The following is a 19775-nucleotide window of genomic DNA, read 5'->3' as shown; positions in this document are numbered from 1 at the left end:
ATGACTGTGCTAAAAATCTGGTCTTTGGCCAAGTATGGTAGTACAAACATCCAGTTCTTCTGCAGCACTGTGTAGATGTTTCACTATGATGGTCACATGTTACATACATCTATAGCTGCTCTGCTCTTTGCTAAGCAGCATCTGACATGGGTTCACTGGCCCTTCCACAGGTTTTGTAAGGTACCTGGTATCTTATAATAAGCCCTTTTCTGCTTAAGAGAGTGAATGAAAAGTACACTCTGTAGTCTGCAAGTAAGAACCTCAATGGACACACTTGACATCCACTACCTTTCAAGGTCAAGTTTCAACTCCCACCAGTTCCCATCTTATATCTTATAACCTAAGACTGCTGTTTCCAGTCTCTGACTTTGCACATATTTCTCCTTTGCTTTAAAGTTTCTGCCCAACTTTCTTCTCCTGAACTCTGACTCACCCTTCAATAATGAGCTCTACTGGATTACCAGGTTGGGCTGAATGTTTTTTCTCTGAACTCCACAGAACCTGGCAATACCTCCTTAGCACACATAGCACATTACAGGAAACGATCTAACTACCTGTGTGGTACACGAGGGATCACATCTTACCCCTGTAACCTTTAAGCCTACCCACAGTACTTGGCACACAGCAGGTGCTCAAGAAAAGTTGACTGAATTTAATAAACTTCAAAATCCAAATCTTTAATCCCTGCTTCTTACTTATGGTTAACGACAGGGTTTTCCCTGCTTTTGTTCCTTCACTGAGTCCATAAGGTCCCCAATTTAACTCTCCTTCATCTAAACTCTCATTCTGCCTTCTAATAACTGTCTAATAACCATCAAGGCATTATGGGATGCCCTAGCGTAAGCTCTAACTAAATATGGTCAAGGGAGAAGGCTGTTTATTTCTACTGTGCTATTACCACGAAGAGATCCCCATCTCAGCTGCTCAACAGCCTTAACATGCAATTAATTCTTGTCAATTTTCACCTTCAATGTGGGAAGGGACCAAACTGGTTACGGTGAGACATGCTGCTGGTTACTAACTCAGAGTCATTCCTTTCTTCTTTGCCATTGGAACCAAAATTTTGTTTGGACATTAACCTTTCACTGGCTTGGAAAGTGTCCATTCTCCAGGCTCAGAGGGGTAAATCATGATCATTCTCAATGCCTAGCCAGTGATTAGAGAGGGATGTGAGCATGTGATCCAATCCTGGCCTGCTGGCCCTGAGGACAGAGTGGTGGGGAAGATTCTGTGAAAAGCCTTGTTCCCTAACAGAGAGAAAAGCATAGGCATATATGTTCCTCTTCTGTGTTAGATGCTGTGTTTACAAGGAGTGCTTGGATGGCTGCAGCCATCTTGTGATCATGAGACTGTTGACAAGGCTAAGGATAACTGAGTAGAAAGATGGAAGCACCTGGGTTCTTAAGGATGTCACTGACTCATGGAATTAGCCAACTCAAGAACTGGCCTACATTTGTTTTCATATTGTATGAGACAAATAAATGTTCCCGGCTAGGCACAGTGGCTCAAGCCTGTAATCCCAGCACTTTGGGAGGCAGCAGCAGGTGGATCACTTGAGGCCAGGAGTTCGAGACCAGCCTGGCCAACATAGCAAAACCCTGTCACTACAAAAAATATAAAAAAGTGGCTGGGCGTGGTGGCAACTGTCTGTAATCCAAGCTATTTGAGAGGCTGAGGCACAAGAATCGCTTGAGCCTGGGAGGCAGATGTTGTAGTAGGCTGAGATTGTGCCACTGCAATCCAGCCTGGGTGTCAGGGCAAGCCTGTCTCAAAAAAAAAAAGTTCCCATCTAGACAACTTTTAGTTGAGTATTAGCTTACCTGCAGCTGGACACACTAACTGATCTTGCTCTACTCTTCTGCACAACACTAAAATCAACCTAATCCATCTAATCTCTTCAGCATGATCTTTGATATTAAGTTCTAGGAATTCCTGCTGATTACTAGCCTTTCTCCCTTTTCCTTAACGACTGCAGCAATTATTTGTCTAGTCAGGGTCCCTTAAACTACAAACATGTAACCATTAATGTTAAACATACATACAGGAACTTCAACAAATTCACTCCAGTGAGAATGCCCAGACTACCCCATTTTTGAAGTCCATCTAATAGCCTCTTTTTTAGACACAACCTCCTGCTTTTTCATCTTTCTCCTTTTCTTATTCTGTTCTTTCACTTTCTCAAGACTTCCAGTTCCTCGATCCTACCGCCTTTTCCTAGAATATTAGTTTATTCCTAACAACTTCCTAATGCTTTTCTTTTCTACTGAACCCTCGGCTGACTACTTGAAGCAGCAACTGACATTCCCTTTTGTCTGAGTACCACATGCTCTCTGCATTTACCACCAATCCCAGGGTGCAGATGAAGAAAAAAAGAAGAAAAACACACAATGCAGCACCTCTCACCCGCATCAGTGGCATCCCACTGTAGGTAGGCAGGCCCTCAGTGCAGCTAGACATGCCCTTAGCTTTCTCTCTTCAATATCCTTTTCTCATGGACCTCAGAAGCTCTTCTAAACTTTCGCTGTTCTCATGTCACAGACCCATTCCATTTGTTCAGCAGACAACCATGAGAACACAGGTGAGTTGCCTCAACTTGCTTTACCCACATCTACCAGTCATCTCTATCCATTCTGTCCTCTCCTTTACCCTCACTCTCAGAGGAAGAAACAGCCCTTCTTATGTTCACACTAGTATCTCCATCAGTGTTTTTTTTCTTGGGGTAAAATACAACATAAAATTTATGATTTTAGCCATTTTAAGCCTACAGTTCTATAGTATTAAACATATTCATACTGTTGTGCAACCATCACTACCATCTGTCTCCAGAACTTTTTCATCTTCTCCAGTCGAAACTCTGTACCCACTCCTCATTCCTCCCTCTCCCCAGCAACCCCTATTCTACTTTCTGTCCCTATGAATTTGACTACTCTACATATGTATATATACTCTATATTCTGTATGTAGAATCGTATAATATTTGTCCTTTTGTGACTGGTTTATTTCACTTAGCATGATGTCTTCCAGGTACATTCATGTTGTAGCATGTATTAGAATTTCTTTCCTTTTAAAGGCTGAATAACTTTCCACTGTACGCATGTACCACATTCAATGTATTCATTCATCCATCAGTATTCATTCATCCATCAATGGACATTTGAAGTGCTTACATCTTCCGACTTTTATGACTGATGCTGCTACAAACATGCATGTGCAAATTTCATCCACAGGCTTCTCATGCATCTTGCACCAGGAGTCAGACTAGGTTTTGACAATTTTCCCTCTCTCTTTTTTTCTGTTCAAATTCTCTCTTCCTCACAATCTATAAAATATAGTCTTAACTCTTTATGTGTTTATTCAGGCTACTGGCAGAGATAAAAACAACCAACCAAAAACCTCAACTCTCTCATAGAGAATCTTCTATAAACATTCTCTAAATCATCTTTAAAAGCCTCCTCTTAGTATCAACTCTTCCCTCAGGCCTTTGTTCATATATGACTACCCAGATAGTCATATATCTAGTTATATAGCTGGTGTCGTGTCAGGTATTCTTGTCCTGTTCTCCCTTATTTTTACTGTTGAGGGCAAGGCCTGCTTTTGTTTGTGATCAGAATCAGCTCAATAAAGGATTCACTGACTCTTAGCATAAAATATATATTCAGACTCAGATTTCTACATGGGAAACCACAGGGAATGATGACAGGGTAAATATAAGGAAATGATTAAAACTATTTAACCTTAAAAAAAAATTCAGTCACTTAAAAAAAAACCGACTTGTCAGGGAAAACATGAAATGACAAATATTTCTCCTAACACACAGTTGGGGAGAAGCCAAAAGATGGTGGCAATGGTCAGGCAGGGGAGTGAGGGGGGAAGTACCCGCTCCTTACGTTGATGAATGAAGCATTGATGTAATCAGAATCTGGAACCCCTTCCACTGGTGTCAGGTGGACTCTGGAGTGGTCATCTAGGAAACAAACCAACAATGAATATTTCAGTAAAATCAAACTTTATTTCTCACAGAACCTGATAAACCAGGACAGTTGAGACATCTGTGCCTATGTGCACAGATACACACTTGTATAAAGATGCCACTCTGACACTATTCATAACAGCAAAAAATTGGAAATACCTTAACAATCATTAGGGGACTAGTTAAATAAATTAAGAGACATTCCCAATGTGGACTACTAAGTAGTTGAGAAAAAGAAAAGTTTCTTGACAGATGACCTGACAATATATACTGTTAAAAGAAAAAAGAGAAATGTATACAGTTTACCAATCATATTAAAAAATGTTATATATTATATATACACACCCACCCACATACCGTCCCCCACCATATGCACATAAAGAAGACAAGGCCGAGCATGATGGCTCACACTTGTAATCCTAACACTTTGGGAGGTGGAGGCAGGTGGGTCACTTGAGGTCAGGAGTTCCAGACCAGCCTGGCCAACATGGTGAAACTCCGTCTCTACTAAAAAATTCAAAACTAGCCAGTGTGGTGGCATGTGCCTGTAGGTAGTCCCAGCTATTTGGGAGGCTGAGGCAGGAAAGTGGCTTGAACCCAGGAGGTGAAGCCTGCAGTGAGCCAAGATTGTGCTACTGCCCTCCAGCTGGGGTGACAGAGAGGGAAAGAAAAAATAAAAATAGAAAAAGACAAAAGTATCTGTAAATGCATAGTGTCCTGATTTTTTGGTTCCATACTTTACTTATAAAAATGTGAGCAGGGTACGATGGCTCACGCCTATAATCCTGGCACTTTGGGAGGCCGAGGTGGGTGGATCACAAGGTCAAGAGATCGAGATCATCTTGGCCAACATGGTGAAACCTGTCTCTATTAAAATAAAAAAAAATTAGTTGGGCATGGTGGCACACGCCTGTAGTCCCAGCTACTTGGGAGGCTGAGGCAGGAGAATTGCTTGAACCAGGAAGGCGGAGGTTGCAGTGAGCCGAGATTGTGCCGTTGCACTCCAGCCTGGCACCTGGCGACAGAGCAAAGCTCTGCCTCAATAAAAATAAAAAATAAATAAATAAATAAAAATAAAAAAAATGTGAGCAGGAACCGGGCGAGGTGGCTCACATCTGTAATCCTAGCATTTTGGGAGGGCAAGGCGGGCTGATAATGAGGTCAGGAGTTCGAGATCAGCCTGAGCAACACAGTGAAAACCTATCCCTACTAAAAATATAAAAACTAGCTGGGCATGGTGGTACATGCCTGTAATCCCAGCTACTTGGGAGGCTGAGGCAGGAGACTCACTTGAACCCAGGAGGTGGCCGACATTGCGCCACTGCACTCTAGCCAAGGCAACAGAGTGAGACTTTGTCTCAAAAAAAAAAAAAAATTTGAGCAGGCATCTCTAATATATGTTCGTTTATTGATAAATTATGCACATATGCTAACGTATTATATACCCTGTAATATAAAATTTTTAGGGCCTGGGTATGGTGGCTCATGCATGTAATCTCAATGCTTTGAGAGGTCAGGGTGGGAGGACTGCTTGAGGCCAAGAGTTTGGGACCAGCCTGGGCAACACAGCAAGACCCTGTGTCTAAAAAAAAATTAGCCAGGCATGGTGGCATGGACCTGTATCCTAGCTACTCAGCAGGCTGTGGCAGGAGGATTATTTGAGCCCAGGAATTTGAGGATACAGTGATCTATGATCACATTGTTGCATCCCAGCTTGGCTAGCCCTGTCTCTAAAACAATAAATAAAACATTTGAAAGGAAGAATTTTTAGAAAGCAAATATACGGGCTGGGCTCACTGACTCATGTTTGTAATCCCAGCACTTTAGGACACTGAAGCAGGAGGACTGTTTGAGGCCAGGAGTTTGAGACCAGCCTAGGCAACACAGCAAGAGCATCTCTACAAAACATAAAAAAATTTACAGGCTCTAAGCACTAGGAAACTTTTTTTCTTTGAAAAGCAAATATAAAAATCAAGTGAGGTGGATGGGTGGGGTGGCTCACACCTGTAATCGCAGCACTTTGAGAGGCCAAGGTAGATAGATGCTTGAGGTTGAGAGTTCGAGACCAGCCTAACTAACATGGTAAAAACCCATCTCTACTAAAAATACAAAAATTAGACAGATGTGGTGGCGCATGCTTATAATCCCAGCTACTTGGGAGGCTGAGGCAAGAGAACTGCTTGAACCCAGAAGGCGGAGGTTACAGTGAGCTGAGATCATGCCACTGCACTCCAGCCTGGGTAACAGAGTCCACATATCTCATTAAACTATGTGTATCACATTCTAAATACCACTGTCCTAGAAAAATGTCTGTTAGTTTATGGATCAACTGATTAGCAATAGCTAATTCTGGGAAGGATTTATACAGAGAACGCTGTATTAGAATTTCTTTCAACAACTAGCATAAAAACCATCTCCACCACCCCCACCATCCCCTGCTTCCTGTCTGATCCTAGTAAAGCTGCTTTCCAGGACCTCCTAGAAACTTGAAGGTCTCACACAAAAATCCTCCTGAATCACCCTAATTGACTCTGAGCATGTGGGGTCACCATAGGATCCATAAAGGCTCTTTCGGTTCAAAGTCTTCAACCTACTCTTTTTTATTTATTTTATTTTTTTGAGACAGGATATTGTTCTATTACCCAGGCTAGAAAGTAGTGACACAATCTTGGCTCACTGCAACCTCCGTCTCCCTGGGCTCAAGTGATCCTCCCACCTCAGCCTTCTGAGTAGCTGGGACCACAGACACACACCACCATGCCCGGCTAATTTTTTAAGGTTTTTAGAGAGACGAGGTATCACCATATTGCCCAGGCTAGTTTTGAATCCCTGGGCTCAAGCGATTCTCTCACCCTGGCCTTCCAAAATTCTGGGATTACATGTATAAGCGACTGAGTCCTGCCATGAACCCACTCTTGTCATCCACCCTGCTGTGCCCAATTGCAAGATTCTTTCCATCTCAGAAAATCCCTCTAGAAATGTAATTTCAGGTTACATCCCAAGAAGCACTAAAGACACTCACAAGGCAAGATGTTTACATATCGATTTTTTTCCTTGTTTTCCTCCTTGGAAGCAGCCTCACAGGTGGCCTGGATAGGACAAGCAGGGAGAGCCTGAAAGGTTAAGACAAATTAGAGGAATTATTAGCGGGGATAAGCATCAAACATGCAAACGGCTGTACCAAACCCTGACCTGCTAGCATGTTCTAACCTTTTCCTGGGGCGGGAAAAACATAGGTCCAGGTGAATACCTGCAGCTAACACAGAGGATGAACCTATCCCCCTAAACAGCCACAAGCTCCTTAGAGTTCAACAACACAAGAATCCTCATGGGGCAGAATGTCCTTTCTGGTATTAAGCACAGCATGCTCTTTACATGATTACTACATGGCTAAGGGCCTGTTGTTACGATGCTGGGCCAAAATGGCCCACTGTTGTAAACTGGAATGGGGACAAAACTGAAGGAATGGGCATTTATCCTCATGCTAATTACCACACAAAGATGACATGCATCTCAGAGTGAACCACAAAGGAGGGTTCTAGATGGCCGGCTGATTTAGGCTCTTTCTAGGGATCTATGGGGACATGGCACCCCAGCCTGCAGCATCATGTGGCAAGGAAGCAAGGACTGGTGGGTGGGTGGGAGGTCATTCACATGGATGCAGCAGTTAGGAACCAGAAGATTTAGGTGAGGTGACCTTAAATTTGCAGGAGTTTTGGAACAAATGTAAATTAGCTAGTGCAGGAAGGTTATCACACAATGGTTTGACATGAGATCGTCTGGGTTTTTATAAATTTGAGCACATCTGTTAAACTTTCTAGGCCCAGTTTCCTCATCTTTAAAATTGGGGCCAGGCGTGGCGGCTTCACACCTGTAATGCCAGCATGTTGGGAGGCTGCAGCAGGTGGATCACCTGAGGTCAGGAGTATGAGACCAGCCTGGCCAACACGGCGAAACCCAGTCTCTACTAAAAATACAAAAATTAGCCAGGTAGGCATGGTGGTGCATGCCTGTAATCCCAGCTATTTGGGAGGCTCAGGCAGGAGAATCGCTTGAACCCGGGCAGTAGAGGTCGCAGTGAGATGAGATCACACCATTGCACTCCAGCCTGGGCGACAGAGTGAGACTCTGTCTCAAAATAATAATTAATAATAATAATAATAAACAAATAAATAAATAAAATTGGAACATCATCTGCCACATAAGGAGTGAGAAAATCTCATGTGTGGCAGAGAATAAGTATTCAAATAAATGAGTTTTATGAGAGTGGGAAGCTAAATTTTATTATTTGATCTGTTCTTCTCTTGTATGTTTCATATATTCAAAATTAAGGATGAAAAAAGGAGCTGAGTGTGGTGGCTCAAGCCTGTAATTCCAGAACTTTGGGAGGCAGAGGTGGGAGGACTGCTTGAGGCCAGAATTTTAAGACCAGCCTGGGCAAGACCTCGTCTCTACATTAAAAAAAAAAAAAAGAAAAAGAAAAAAAAATTAGCTAGGTGTGGTGGTGCATGCCTGTAGTCCCAGCTACTCAAGAGGCTGAGGTGGGAGGAACACTTCAGCCTAGGAGTTCAAGGCCCTGATCACACCACTGCACTCCAGCCTGAGTGACAGAGTGAGACTCTGACACTATAAAAACAAATAAGAAAGCAAAAAGGGATATAGTTTAAAATTCCAACATTTATTCCAAGTAAGTGATTTGGAAATACATTTTATAAACCTTAAGAATACTTTTTGAAAATACTTTATGGCCTTGCAATTTCACTTCTGAGAATGTACCCTAAGGAAATTTAAATCTTTGTGTTCAAATTATTTACTTCATCATTATTTAGAATGACCCAAAACTGAGAACAACTGTAGTAGTCAGCACTAGAGAAACAAGTAAATTATGGTTTATGCATTACTTTTCATTCATTCTTTCAACAAATATATATTTTGTACCTACCAGGCACTGGACTAAGTACAGAGCAAAGAGCAAGGAATCAAATATAGGCACAGTTCTCACCCTCAACGACAATATAAACTTGTGGGTGAGAGGCAGACACTAAACAAATAAATCGAATACATATATAATTGCATACACAATGAATGCAATCACAGAACAGAATGCTACTAGAGATGAAGTATCAGAAAGCGCCAAATTTGGATTAAGGGTGGGTCTCTCTGAGGAAGGATGAGTGTAGAAAATAGTATTCCAGGCACAGAGAACAGTATCTGTGATAACCCAGAGGTGGGAGAAGGCTTGGCTGTGTGAGGAACTGAAAATCGGTGCAGGTATCACACAGAAGGTGAGGCTGACGGGAATGGCAGGAGGAAGTAGGAAGAGATAAGCTTGGCAGGGCCAGATCATTCATTTCCAGGTAGGTCCTTAAATTTAAGTTTGGATTTTAAGTGCATGAGGAAATCATAGAAGATTTTTAAAGTGTGATACATTTTCTGTGTTAAAGAATTACTTGTGGCCAGGTGCTGTGGCCCAAGCCTGTAATCCCAGCACTTTGGGAGGCTGAGGTGGGCAGGTAATGAGGTCAGGAGTTCGAGACCAGCATGGCCAACACAGTGAAACCCCATCTCTACTAAAAATACAAAAAGTAGCCAGGTGTGGTTGTACGTGCTGGTAGTACCAGCTACTCAGGAGGCCGAGGCAGGAGAATCACTTGAACCTGGGAGGCTGAGATTGTTGCAGTGAGTCGAGACTGTGCCATTGCACTCCAGCCTGGGTGACAGAGCGAGGCTCTGTCTCAAAAAAAAAAAAAAAGAATTACTTGTTATTATATGGAAAATGGACTGGAGAGAGGCAAGAACAGAAGCATGGGAAAATAATGGTATAAGGAAACAGATGCATTTGAGACATAATCTGGAATTAGAATTACTACATTTGGAGATAGAATGAAGGCAAAATGGATTGGGACAAAAAAGAGACAGAAATGAAGAATGGCTCTCAGGTTTCTACCTTTGATTAAAAAAAAAAAAAAAAGATTGAATAAAGGAAATGCCAGCCCAAAGGGAACCAATTTTTGTCAGATAGAAGCAAGAGTTTTGTTTTTTGGTTTTTTTAGAGACAGGGTCTCACTCTGTAGCCCAGGCTGGAGTGCTGTGGCACCAATCATAGTTCATTGCAGCCTTCAACTCCTGGGCTGGAGGTATCCTACTGCCTCGGCCTCCTTAGTAACTGAGACTACAGACACAGCGCCACTATGCCTGGCTAATTTTTATTTTTCTAGAGGTGGATCTTGCTATGTTGCCCAGGCTGGGGAGCAAGAGCTTTAAGAAAGGAGGAAATATATTTATTGGAAACCAGCATGACAGTGGTAAGATAAAGTGAAAGACCCAAAAATAGGGGAATTAGGGCCTCATAATCCATCTGCCCTTACCTACTCAAGAGAGTTCCTTTCAGAATTAAAACCCTGGAGGTTCTGCATTTTATTTTACTAACAGGCAATTCCCCCTGATCCTATGCTGTGAATACATAAAAGGGAGAAGAGTTTCCTGGGCTGGAGAATCTTACACATTATTTTAGATCAGAATTTCCCAGTTCACCCACAGTTTGCATTCTCTTCCTTCACATAGATTTACACAGGTTTCCACCTACGTACAGGGCAGGATGAGAGGTCAACTTTTTAAGTCCTGATGACTAATCCAGAGGCACTACTTATCCTGTACATCCCTTCTCTAAAATGCAGAACAGAGGTAGTGACAGCAAGACTCTTGAAAACAGTCTTCAGTACAGAAATGTCAGGAATGACAAAGACTACATCTCACAGCCCTACCAGCATTCCTAGCTCCCTAAGTCATGATAAACAAAAACTAGGTCTCCAGGTGGACTAACACTCCTAAAAAGAGTCAGGAAGAAACAGAAGCCATTTAACAAGAGAGAAAAAAGGGATTGCCCTGGAGAACACAGTGCTAGATGCAAAGGTTCAGACTGAAGAGCCTATGTCAGGGATGAAAACAAGGTAAATCCTACTGCTTTTGGTTTCTACTCTGGAAAACCCAGCTCACAGAGCTAGGAAGGAGCAGCTGGAGCAGAAGCCTATAAAATGTTAAACTCTCTAGAGACACTAGGTGGCATCAAAGACCGTTTCGTCTCTTGCTCACTCCTTAATTGGAAACCAAGACTAAGTACTTGTTCATTTTTAAAAAACACGTCAGTTAAATGAAAATTTTTGTTTTTCAAATTTGTTTATATTTATTGTTTAAAAAGTATCCATCACATAATTTAACTGAGAAGTTCTCTTTGGGCTCCTCTTCTTATAGCCTCTTCCTTCCTCTCTCAGGTAAACTTAAATTTTTTTTGATATTTATCATTACATTGCTTTATTTGTATCTCATATTTTTTTTGCATCCAAAACAATGTATTATTATTGCTAGTCTAGTTCTTGAGGAAAATGGAATTGTGACTAAGTGGTGAGTTGTTTTTTTTGGGCTCAACATTACCTTCCTAAGATTCATCCTGGATGTTTGCTTACTTCAGCTACTTTGCAGTGTCCATTCTACGACTGATGAATATTTGGGTTGTTTACAGTTAATAGTCCTGCTCTGAGGCAAATTTTTATCTCTTCCTTGTGCATATGTATAAGAATTTCAGGAATAGCTATCTTTAACGTTACCAGATAAAGCCAAATTGTTTTTCTAAGTAGTTGTACTAATTTTACTCCCATCAGCAATGTACAGTGTTCCAGTTCTGTATCCTCATCAACATTTGCTACTGTCAGACTTTGTATTAACTGTAGTTTTAATTTACATATCTCTGATTATTAATGAGATTCATAATCTTTCCACAGCATACTGGTCAAAAGAGCTTCCTCTTCCCGTGTTGTCTTACTGGATTACTTCTTTTCTTTTCTTTTTTTTTGAGATGGAGTCTTGCTCTGTCACCCAGGTTGGTGTGCAGTGGCAACCTCCGCCTCCTGGGATCAAACAATTCTCCTGCCTCAGCTTCACGAGTAGCTGGAATTACAGGCACCTGCCACCACAGCTGGCTAATTTCTTTTTGTATTTTTAGTAGAGACAGGGTTTCACCATGTTGGCCAGGCTAGTCTTGGAACTCTTGACCTCGTGATCCAACCGCTTCGGCCTCCCAAAGTGCTGGGATTACAGGCATGAGCCACTGCAGCCAGCCTACTTACTTTCTTAACAATTTGTAGGAGTTTTAAAAAATATATTCTGGATACTCTTCCTTTATTAGTTACCTGTGTTATCTTTTACCAAGGTTGTGGCCTTCCCACTTATTTTTTTTAATGGTATCTTTATATGAACAGAGGTTTGGCATTTTCATGTAAATTCATTGATCTTCCCTTTTATAAACATTTTAAGTCTTAAGAAAGTGTTAAGCCCTCTCCTATTGTGAGATCAGAAGTATGTTTTACTACATTATGATCTCTACATTTTATCATTTTTGTCCTTTAAATTTCAGTGTTTACAGTAACTGGAATTGGTTTTAGTGTTTGGTATGTGACAAGCATTCATTTATTCCCACAGGGTTACCAGTGGTCCCAGGCACTATTTATTGTGAAGACCATCTTTTCCCCAGCCAACTGCAACAGCATTTCTGTCATAAATAGGTTTCCACTTACACTTGGATCTACTTCTGGACTTTTTATTTCATTCCATTGGTCAGTCTATCCCAGTGCCAATATAGAACTGTTTTTATTACTAAAATTTTATAATCTCTTTATATCTGGTAAGACAGGTCTCCTCACCTTGTTCTTCTTCTTCAGGAATGTCTTGGCTATTCTTGAATCTTTTCTCCTCCATATAAATTTTAGAATCAGCTTGTCAAGTTCCACAAAAAACCTGTTGGGATTTTTATTGGAATTGCATTGAATCTATATATCAGTTGGGGGAGAATTGACATCTTTACAGTATTGAGCCTCCTAATCCATTGATCCTATCTCTTCACTAATTTAAGCTATTTTCCTTTAATTTCTTAAAACATTTTTATAATTTTCTCTAAATTGTTAAATCCATTCCTAGGTACTTTACATTTGGATGCTATTGTAATCAGCATCTTTTAAAAGGTATTATTAGTTTTCTGTTTGTGGCCTACGTATAGAACTGCACTAAATTTTTATGCTGCTTTTTTATCTAGCAACCTTGCTAAAATAACTTACTAATTCTATGTGTCTGATGAATCTGTGGGGTTGTCTGGAGATATTTGGTCTGTGAAAAATTTATATTTTGTCTCTTCTTTTGCAATCCTTACACCTTTCTTTTCTTGCATAGATCTCTAGTACAGGTCTGAATCTCATTCACTTTCAAGTCTGAATCTCCTTTCAATACTCTCATCCAATAGTCACCAGTGACTGAATACTGCAGTGACGGGAAACTTACTACCTTCCAAGGTAGGTATTGGAATAGTTCTGTTTAAAAGGACCCAACACCCAGATACACAATTTCTTTTGCATTTCCCTTGTACTAAGTAATGTAAAACCCAGATGTCAGCTGGCACTTTCTCTGTCCCTTGCAAAGCCCAAACTCCTCAACTCTCTGGACAGTGGAATTCTAAAGCCCTTGTCACAGTTCCTACTAATTCCCATAGGACTTTGGCTGTGATTCACTTATTTTGGGACAACTCATGAATGCAGAGGCAATTTCGCCCATCTCAACTCAGATGCTACACTCAGTCCCATTACCAGATGACATACACATGCCTTCTTCACCTGGCAATCTAAGAATTAACTGTTACTAAAGATGTGGGGTCCTGAGGAAGGTCACATCACGCATTCCACAGATTCTGACTATCTCACTGGCTTCACCTCTTTTCCTCTTTTCTTTCTCTCTCCTATCCCATTCCTCTCGGGAGCTAATCCTTTTTTTTTTTTTTTCTGAGACAGAGTCTCACTCTAGTAGCCAGGAGGCTGGAGTGCAGTGATGTGATCACTATAGCTCACTGTAGCTCCCGTAGCTCTATATAGTGAGCACTATAGCTCACTGTAGCCTCGAACTGCTGGGCTCCCAGTGGTTTTCCCAACTCACTCTCCTGAGCAGCTAGAACTACAGACATGTGTCATCACGCCTGGCTAATTAAAATTTTTTTTTTTTGTAGAGATAAGGTCTGCATTGCCTAGGTTGGTCTTAAACCCCTGGCCTCAAAAACAATCTTCCCGCATCGGCTTCCCAAAGTGCTGGGAGATTAAAGGTGTGAACAAATGCACCAGGCTAGAAACTAGAAACTAACTCAATTTTATCCTTTTGTTTCTTTTTAAACCTTGATAATGCCTTATGGACCTCAATTTTCCCAGAAAATGGGGGCTTCTTAGTGGTTTTTCAAAGCGTTTCTTTTAAATAAATTCAATGATTCCTCCAAAGACAAGTGCTGGCAAACAAAAAAGCTCCAGCTTATAATTAGGATGAAAGCCATAGCCTAGAACTTCCAGTCAGGTTGGCATTCACAGAAATGCTACAGTCTCTTCTTAGCCTGTCAAATATGAGAAAACAGTGTTATGTCCTATGCATGTTGTTCCTTTAGTTATTCACCCCCATGGTCCAGTCTTTCTCCAGCACAACATCCCACTTGGCGATATCACTTTTCACAGCAACCTGACCACATGACTCCTGACACAGTTCAAATTACACATAGCAACTTCTTTACTCTAGATGTTATATATCCATCGAAGCAAACTAAATCCATTAGCTTTATCTCCCATATTTAAAAAAAATCTGCTTTAAATATATTATAAAAAGAATACGCTTGTTGGGTCGGGTGCGGTGGCTCACACCTGTAATCCCAGCACTTTGGGAGGCCAAGGCAGGTGGATCACAAGGTCAGGAGTTCGAGACCAGTCTGACCTACCCTGTCTCTACTTACTAAAAATACGGTAATAAATTAGCCGAGTGTGGTGGCACATGCCTGTAATGCCAGCTACTCAGGAGGGTAAGGCAGGAGAATCTCTTGAACCAGGGAGGTGGAGGTTGCAGTGAGCCAAGATCGTGCCACTGCACTGAAGCCTGGGTGAAAGAATAAGACTCTGTCTCAAAAAAAAAAAAAAAGCTCATTTCAAGTCAAATAATTTAGTAGAAAACAAAGTTCCCTATTATGTCTCTCCTCTCTTCTAGCCCCCTTGTAGGCTGCCACTGTTGACAATTTATAGTCTTTCAGACTTAAAAAAAAACAAAAAAAAGCATTAACATACCCAAACACACACAGATATACATACTTTTGAAAACAAAAATGAAATTATGCCACGTTTTCTCACATAACAATATGACTTAGAGATCTATGTGAACACATTTATTTTAATTACAGTATAGAATATCACAATGGATATAAGAAATCATCTAGCCATTCTATATGTCAGATATTTGCTTTTTTATCTTCTTTGCTATTACAAATAATGCTGTCATAAATACCCTTGTAAAAATACATATTTGTACAATGAGGGTTTTTCTGTTAAGAGTCCCAGAAGCTTGGTCAGAGAACTCAAACAATTAAATATTGATTGGTACTGCCAAAATCATCCCTCCAGTACAATACAAATTTAAACTCCCCCACCTCTGTGTAAGTCTCTGCAGCCCCATACTTTTGCCCACATTTGATATACATCTTTTTAAATTTTCAAATCTGATAGGTCCAAAATAATGGTTAGCAATCTGAACTTCCCTGATTACTAGATATAGTTGATCTTCTTTTCATATCTTTATAGACCATCTGCATTTCTTCTGTAAATTGCCAATTTCCTGACTGGGTTTATCTTTTTCTCACAGGTTTGTACATTACGGAAAATTCTTTATTTATGGGAAACAGATTGTCCCAGTTGGCCACTTTTTTTTAATGGCATGATTTGTCACAGAGATGTTTCACATTTTAATATATTTATTATCTTTCAAACTTTTCCATTCTGGCATCTAAATCTTGAAAGTAGCTTAGAAAGGCCTTCCTCATCTGATGGTTATTAAAAATATTGTAGACTCAAATTGGTTTGTTTATCCTATGTGCTATTTCTCCTCTTTCTTCCCAGGGCTGATTGATCCAAGCACAGTCATACCTGACTCTTATTGGGCCACTCAGATTCTCTCCCAGATTCTGAAAACTAGGGAGAAGCAGGGGCTTTCCTAGAAGGCCCCCAAAGCCACCAAGGTAAGGTCTGCTCTACCCGAGGCTTGGTACTCCAAGCCTCTTTTCTTTTGATTCTGCCAGCTCCTCCAGTGTCATCCCAAATCAGTAGTTCTGTTTGTTTTTTGCTTAATTTAGCTGAGTTGACTTCTCTCGTTTTTAACTGAAGTACCTTAACTGATTTAGCAATTAGTATCAGAGTGGGTTGTGGTGGAGACTGCTGGGGGAAATGCAGGTGATGTTACTGTGTTCAGATGGAAGGATAGAAACTGTCAACCAATTTCCACGATGGGAAAGAGCAAGCTGCTCACAGTTCATAGCTGCACAACTACTATTTTAGTTATTGCTTGCAATTACCTGTGATGTGTTCAAGCTGGTGGTAAAGAAGTGGGTGTGTCCCAATTAAAAGGAGGGGAGAAATGTTGAAACCAAGGAGTAGGATTACTTCTGACAACATTAGAGAACAAAACAGGAAAAATCTCAGCTCCCATATAAAACGCTGACCTCCAAATGAAAACCCAAGACTAAGGGCCTTTACATTTTCCTATGTATGTATTTTGATAAATGAATGTTAAAATTCCCGAATTTTACTAGTTGCTGAATTTTAATGCCAATACAATTCACATCTTTTCTGGGTTGCTCATGAGAAAGATAAGGCTTTAAGTGAGACAACAGAAATGATGATAAAAGAAGAGAGGACTTGAAGAAAGCTAATTTCCAAAAATCTCTATTATGCTCTCTACTGCATCTTGCTTTCATGATGAAAACTGCCCCACAACCCAGCCTGCATTACTCACAGAATACAACCATAACATGATCTGAGGGTAAAATACATAAATAACATAGAAAAGTAAAATGTTGGCCAGGCACGGTAGCTTGTGCCTGTAATCCCAGCACTCTGGGAGACCAAGGTGGGAGGACTGCTTGAGATCAGGAGTTCAGGATCAGCTTGGACAAAACAGAAATACCCCCATCTCTACAGGGGGGGAAAAAAAGTCAAGAGCTAATAAAAAGCTAGAAGAAATGGCAGGAATTCACTGAGCTGGATCGTTAAAAATTATAGGAACAATTGTTGATACAGATTTTGGAGACGTTATAACAAAGAAGGGAGAGTATGATTTTTGGATGAAGCCACATTTCTTTTTTTCTTTTTGAGACAGAGTCTTGTTCTGTACCCCAGGCTGGAGTGCAATGGCACAATCTTGGCTCACAGCAACCTCCGCCTCCCAGGTTCAAGTGATTCTCCTGCCGCAGCCTCCCGAGTAGCTGGTATTACAGGCACTCGCCACCACACCCGGCTAATTTTTGTATTTTTAGTAGAGACAGGGTTTCAGCATGCATATTGGTCAGACTGGTCTCAAACTCCTGATCTCAAGTGATCCGTGCCTTAGCCTCCCAAAGTGCTGGGATTACAAGTGTGAGCCATAGCGCCCAGTCTGGATAAAGACAGATTTCTAATTATGGTATGGTCAAAAGAACTTCTGTAGGTAGTGTTAACAGCTAAGGTAACTGGCCATGGTTTTAATGTTGAGCTAGGTTGGCCAGTGGAAACCTGAACTGAATGCTGGATTTAGTGAGGTGATAATGAAATGCCAGAAAATCCTTGGTATAAAGTAGAGGAGACCAGAGTGGTACATGGACTCTAAAGGCTCAGCCTTCCACTGACACCTTCAGTATGCCCTTGATGGGATCCACAACACATGCCTTGCTGAGGCTGTACATTCATCGGTGAAGAAAGCACTGGAATCTTTCAGAAGTGCTTTCTTGGCTGTCCTCAGAAGAGTGAGATGCTAGTGGAAGGGACTGCTTCAAAATGGAGTTCTTGATTTAAGTGAGCTAGAAAGACTGTTGGAGACGAAGATCAGATGTTTATGGCTGTGAATAATTCATTGTGAAGCTCCCAGTAATAAAAATGGAAGGTAGCTTTCCAGGTCAGTTTAGGCAGCCTAGACAACCATACTAGAGAGAAGGCCCCCTCATCCAACTCATTTCACAGATCCAGAACTCTTCAGTAAGGGGGAGGTCAGGCACCTGTAAGGAGGAACCCTGCCACAGTACATGAACACACATATACTGTAAGCCTTCCTTCTCATCTTTTCCTAACAATCTGCAAATATTTACCATGATAACTGTACTAGGTAAAGGAAAATACATCTTTTGGGGTCTGCTGGGTTCTGACCTTGAGGTGACTAATTCCTGGGAACTCAAAATGTCACTAAGATATGCTAGTTAGAACAGAGGCTTTTGCAGGCCAGGTGATGGAAGGAGTTTTGGCCTGAGGTGGCTTCACATTAGGAGCTACCTATTTATCTAATCTATCTAATCTATGTATCTTACCTTATGTGTCTGTCTGTCTGTCTGGGCCTCTCTGTCTGTCTGGGCTTATCTATCTGTCTGTCTCTCCAAAAGGGAGGGAGAGAAACTAGTTGCCCCAGGCTCTGTGAAGATGGCCAGCCCTCCTCTGTGCCACCTTGATTTTCAATAACATTGGCTGCTAGGTGATGCCCAAAGACAAACTGATTCCCCAGCCCACTGTATAAGAACCATTACAGAAAGAGCAAATGTAAGCTCCCAGAGCAGTGTGATCTATTTACCAAAAGGCTAAGTCTCCATGTGAACCGCAGGATCTTAAATGCTACAGTTGCAGTTTCGTTTCCAGATGTACTCTACTTCCTGCAGATTAACACATAACCCATGGTACCCAGACTATTGCTAGGGGCAAGTGTATATTCTTTTTAAGTTGTGTGGACTACTTAAAGCATTTTTCTTGTTCATGGCAGGAACAGCCTCAGTGATAAATTATCTTGATCTTTCTGTGTTGTGATCTGATTCATCAAGATATTGTCTATTTCACAGGACATCACTCTGACAACTATGCTAATGACATCCATGTGAGACATGGAAGAGCAGGAAGTTATATATCTTAGATGTCTATGTTAGACATAAAAGTATAGTGGTCTGCCACTTCAGCTAAATTTTCTGAAAGTCAAAGGCCTGCAGCTCATCAGGATATTTCCTCCAACATAAAGGACAACTTGCTGCTCCTTGCCCCACCACCCCTCTTCTGCTAACAAAGAGGAACAATGCTTGCTGGGCTATTTTAAGTTTTGGAGACAGCAAATACCTTATGCTTGCATCCAACTCTGATCTCTTGATCTATCTAATCAATCAATCAATCTGCCTACCTACCTATCTATCTGGAGACAAGGTCTTGCTCTGTCATACAAGCTGCAGTGCAGTGGTGCAATCAGAGCTCACTGCAGCCTTAAACTCCTAGGCTCAAGTGATACTACCACCTCACCCTCTGGAGTAGCTGGAATTACGGGTGCACACCACAAGCCCAACTAATTTTTTGTAGGGACAGAGTTTTGCCATGTTGCCCAGGCTGGTCTTGAGCTCCTGGGCTCAAAGCGATCTGCCTGCCTCATCTCCCAAAGTGCTAGAATTATAGGCATGAGCCACTATGCCTAGCCTCTGACCAATTTATTGAGTGATCTGAAAAGAGAAGGTGCTCCTGCGGACATAGGTCATAGAAAAATAAGCTCTGGTAGACCGTATAGAGCTCTAAAGTGTTTGTAGTAACGTAAACAGAAGAATCGTAATAAAAAATCCTAAAATATGGGGATAAGACCATGTTCCTAGCCTAGTACTGGGCTCTAAGGAAGAGACTGTAAGCCTGATCACAGACACAGGTATCTGAACGACTTCAACTCCCCATCATAAACTAGGTGTTTTTTTTTTTTTTTTTTTTTTGTG

The 19775-nt window shown here is 41.2% G+C and overlaps 1 protein-coding gene across 5 annotated transcripts in view; it reads right to left on the bottom strand.

The window, feature by feature from the left end:
• The window catches only part of PTPRA (protein tyrosine phosphatase receptor type A), a 175060-nt gene that overhangs the window by 23941 nt on the left and 131344 nt on the right, over positions 1-19775 (bottom strand). For all 5 annotated transcript variants that reach the window (XM_017504762.2, XM_017504763.2, XM_017504760.2 and 2 more), the window contains 2 exons: positions 6993-7083; positions 3888-3964 (listed from right to left, as the gene is read on the bottom strand). In XM_017504762.2, coding sequence (XP_017360251.1) covers positions 3888-3964; positions 6993-7083 — 168 coding nt within the window. The remainder of the gene's footprint in view (positions 1-3887; positions 3965-6992; positions 7084-19775) is intronic.

The sequence above is a fragment of the Cebus imitator genome, unplaced genomic scaffold (assembly GCF_001604975.1).
Source record: "Cebus imitator isolate Cc_AM_T3 unplaced genomic scaffold, Cebus_imitator-1.0 Scaffold328, whole genome shotgun sequence".
Lineage (NCBI taxonomy): Eukaryota > Metazoa > Chordata > Mammalia > Primates > Cebidae > Cebus > Cebus imitator.
This window is presented reverse-complemented; position numbering and strand designations above follow the sequence as displayed.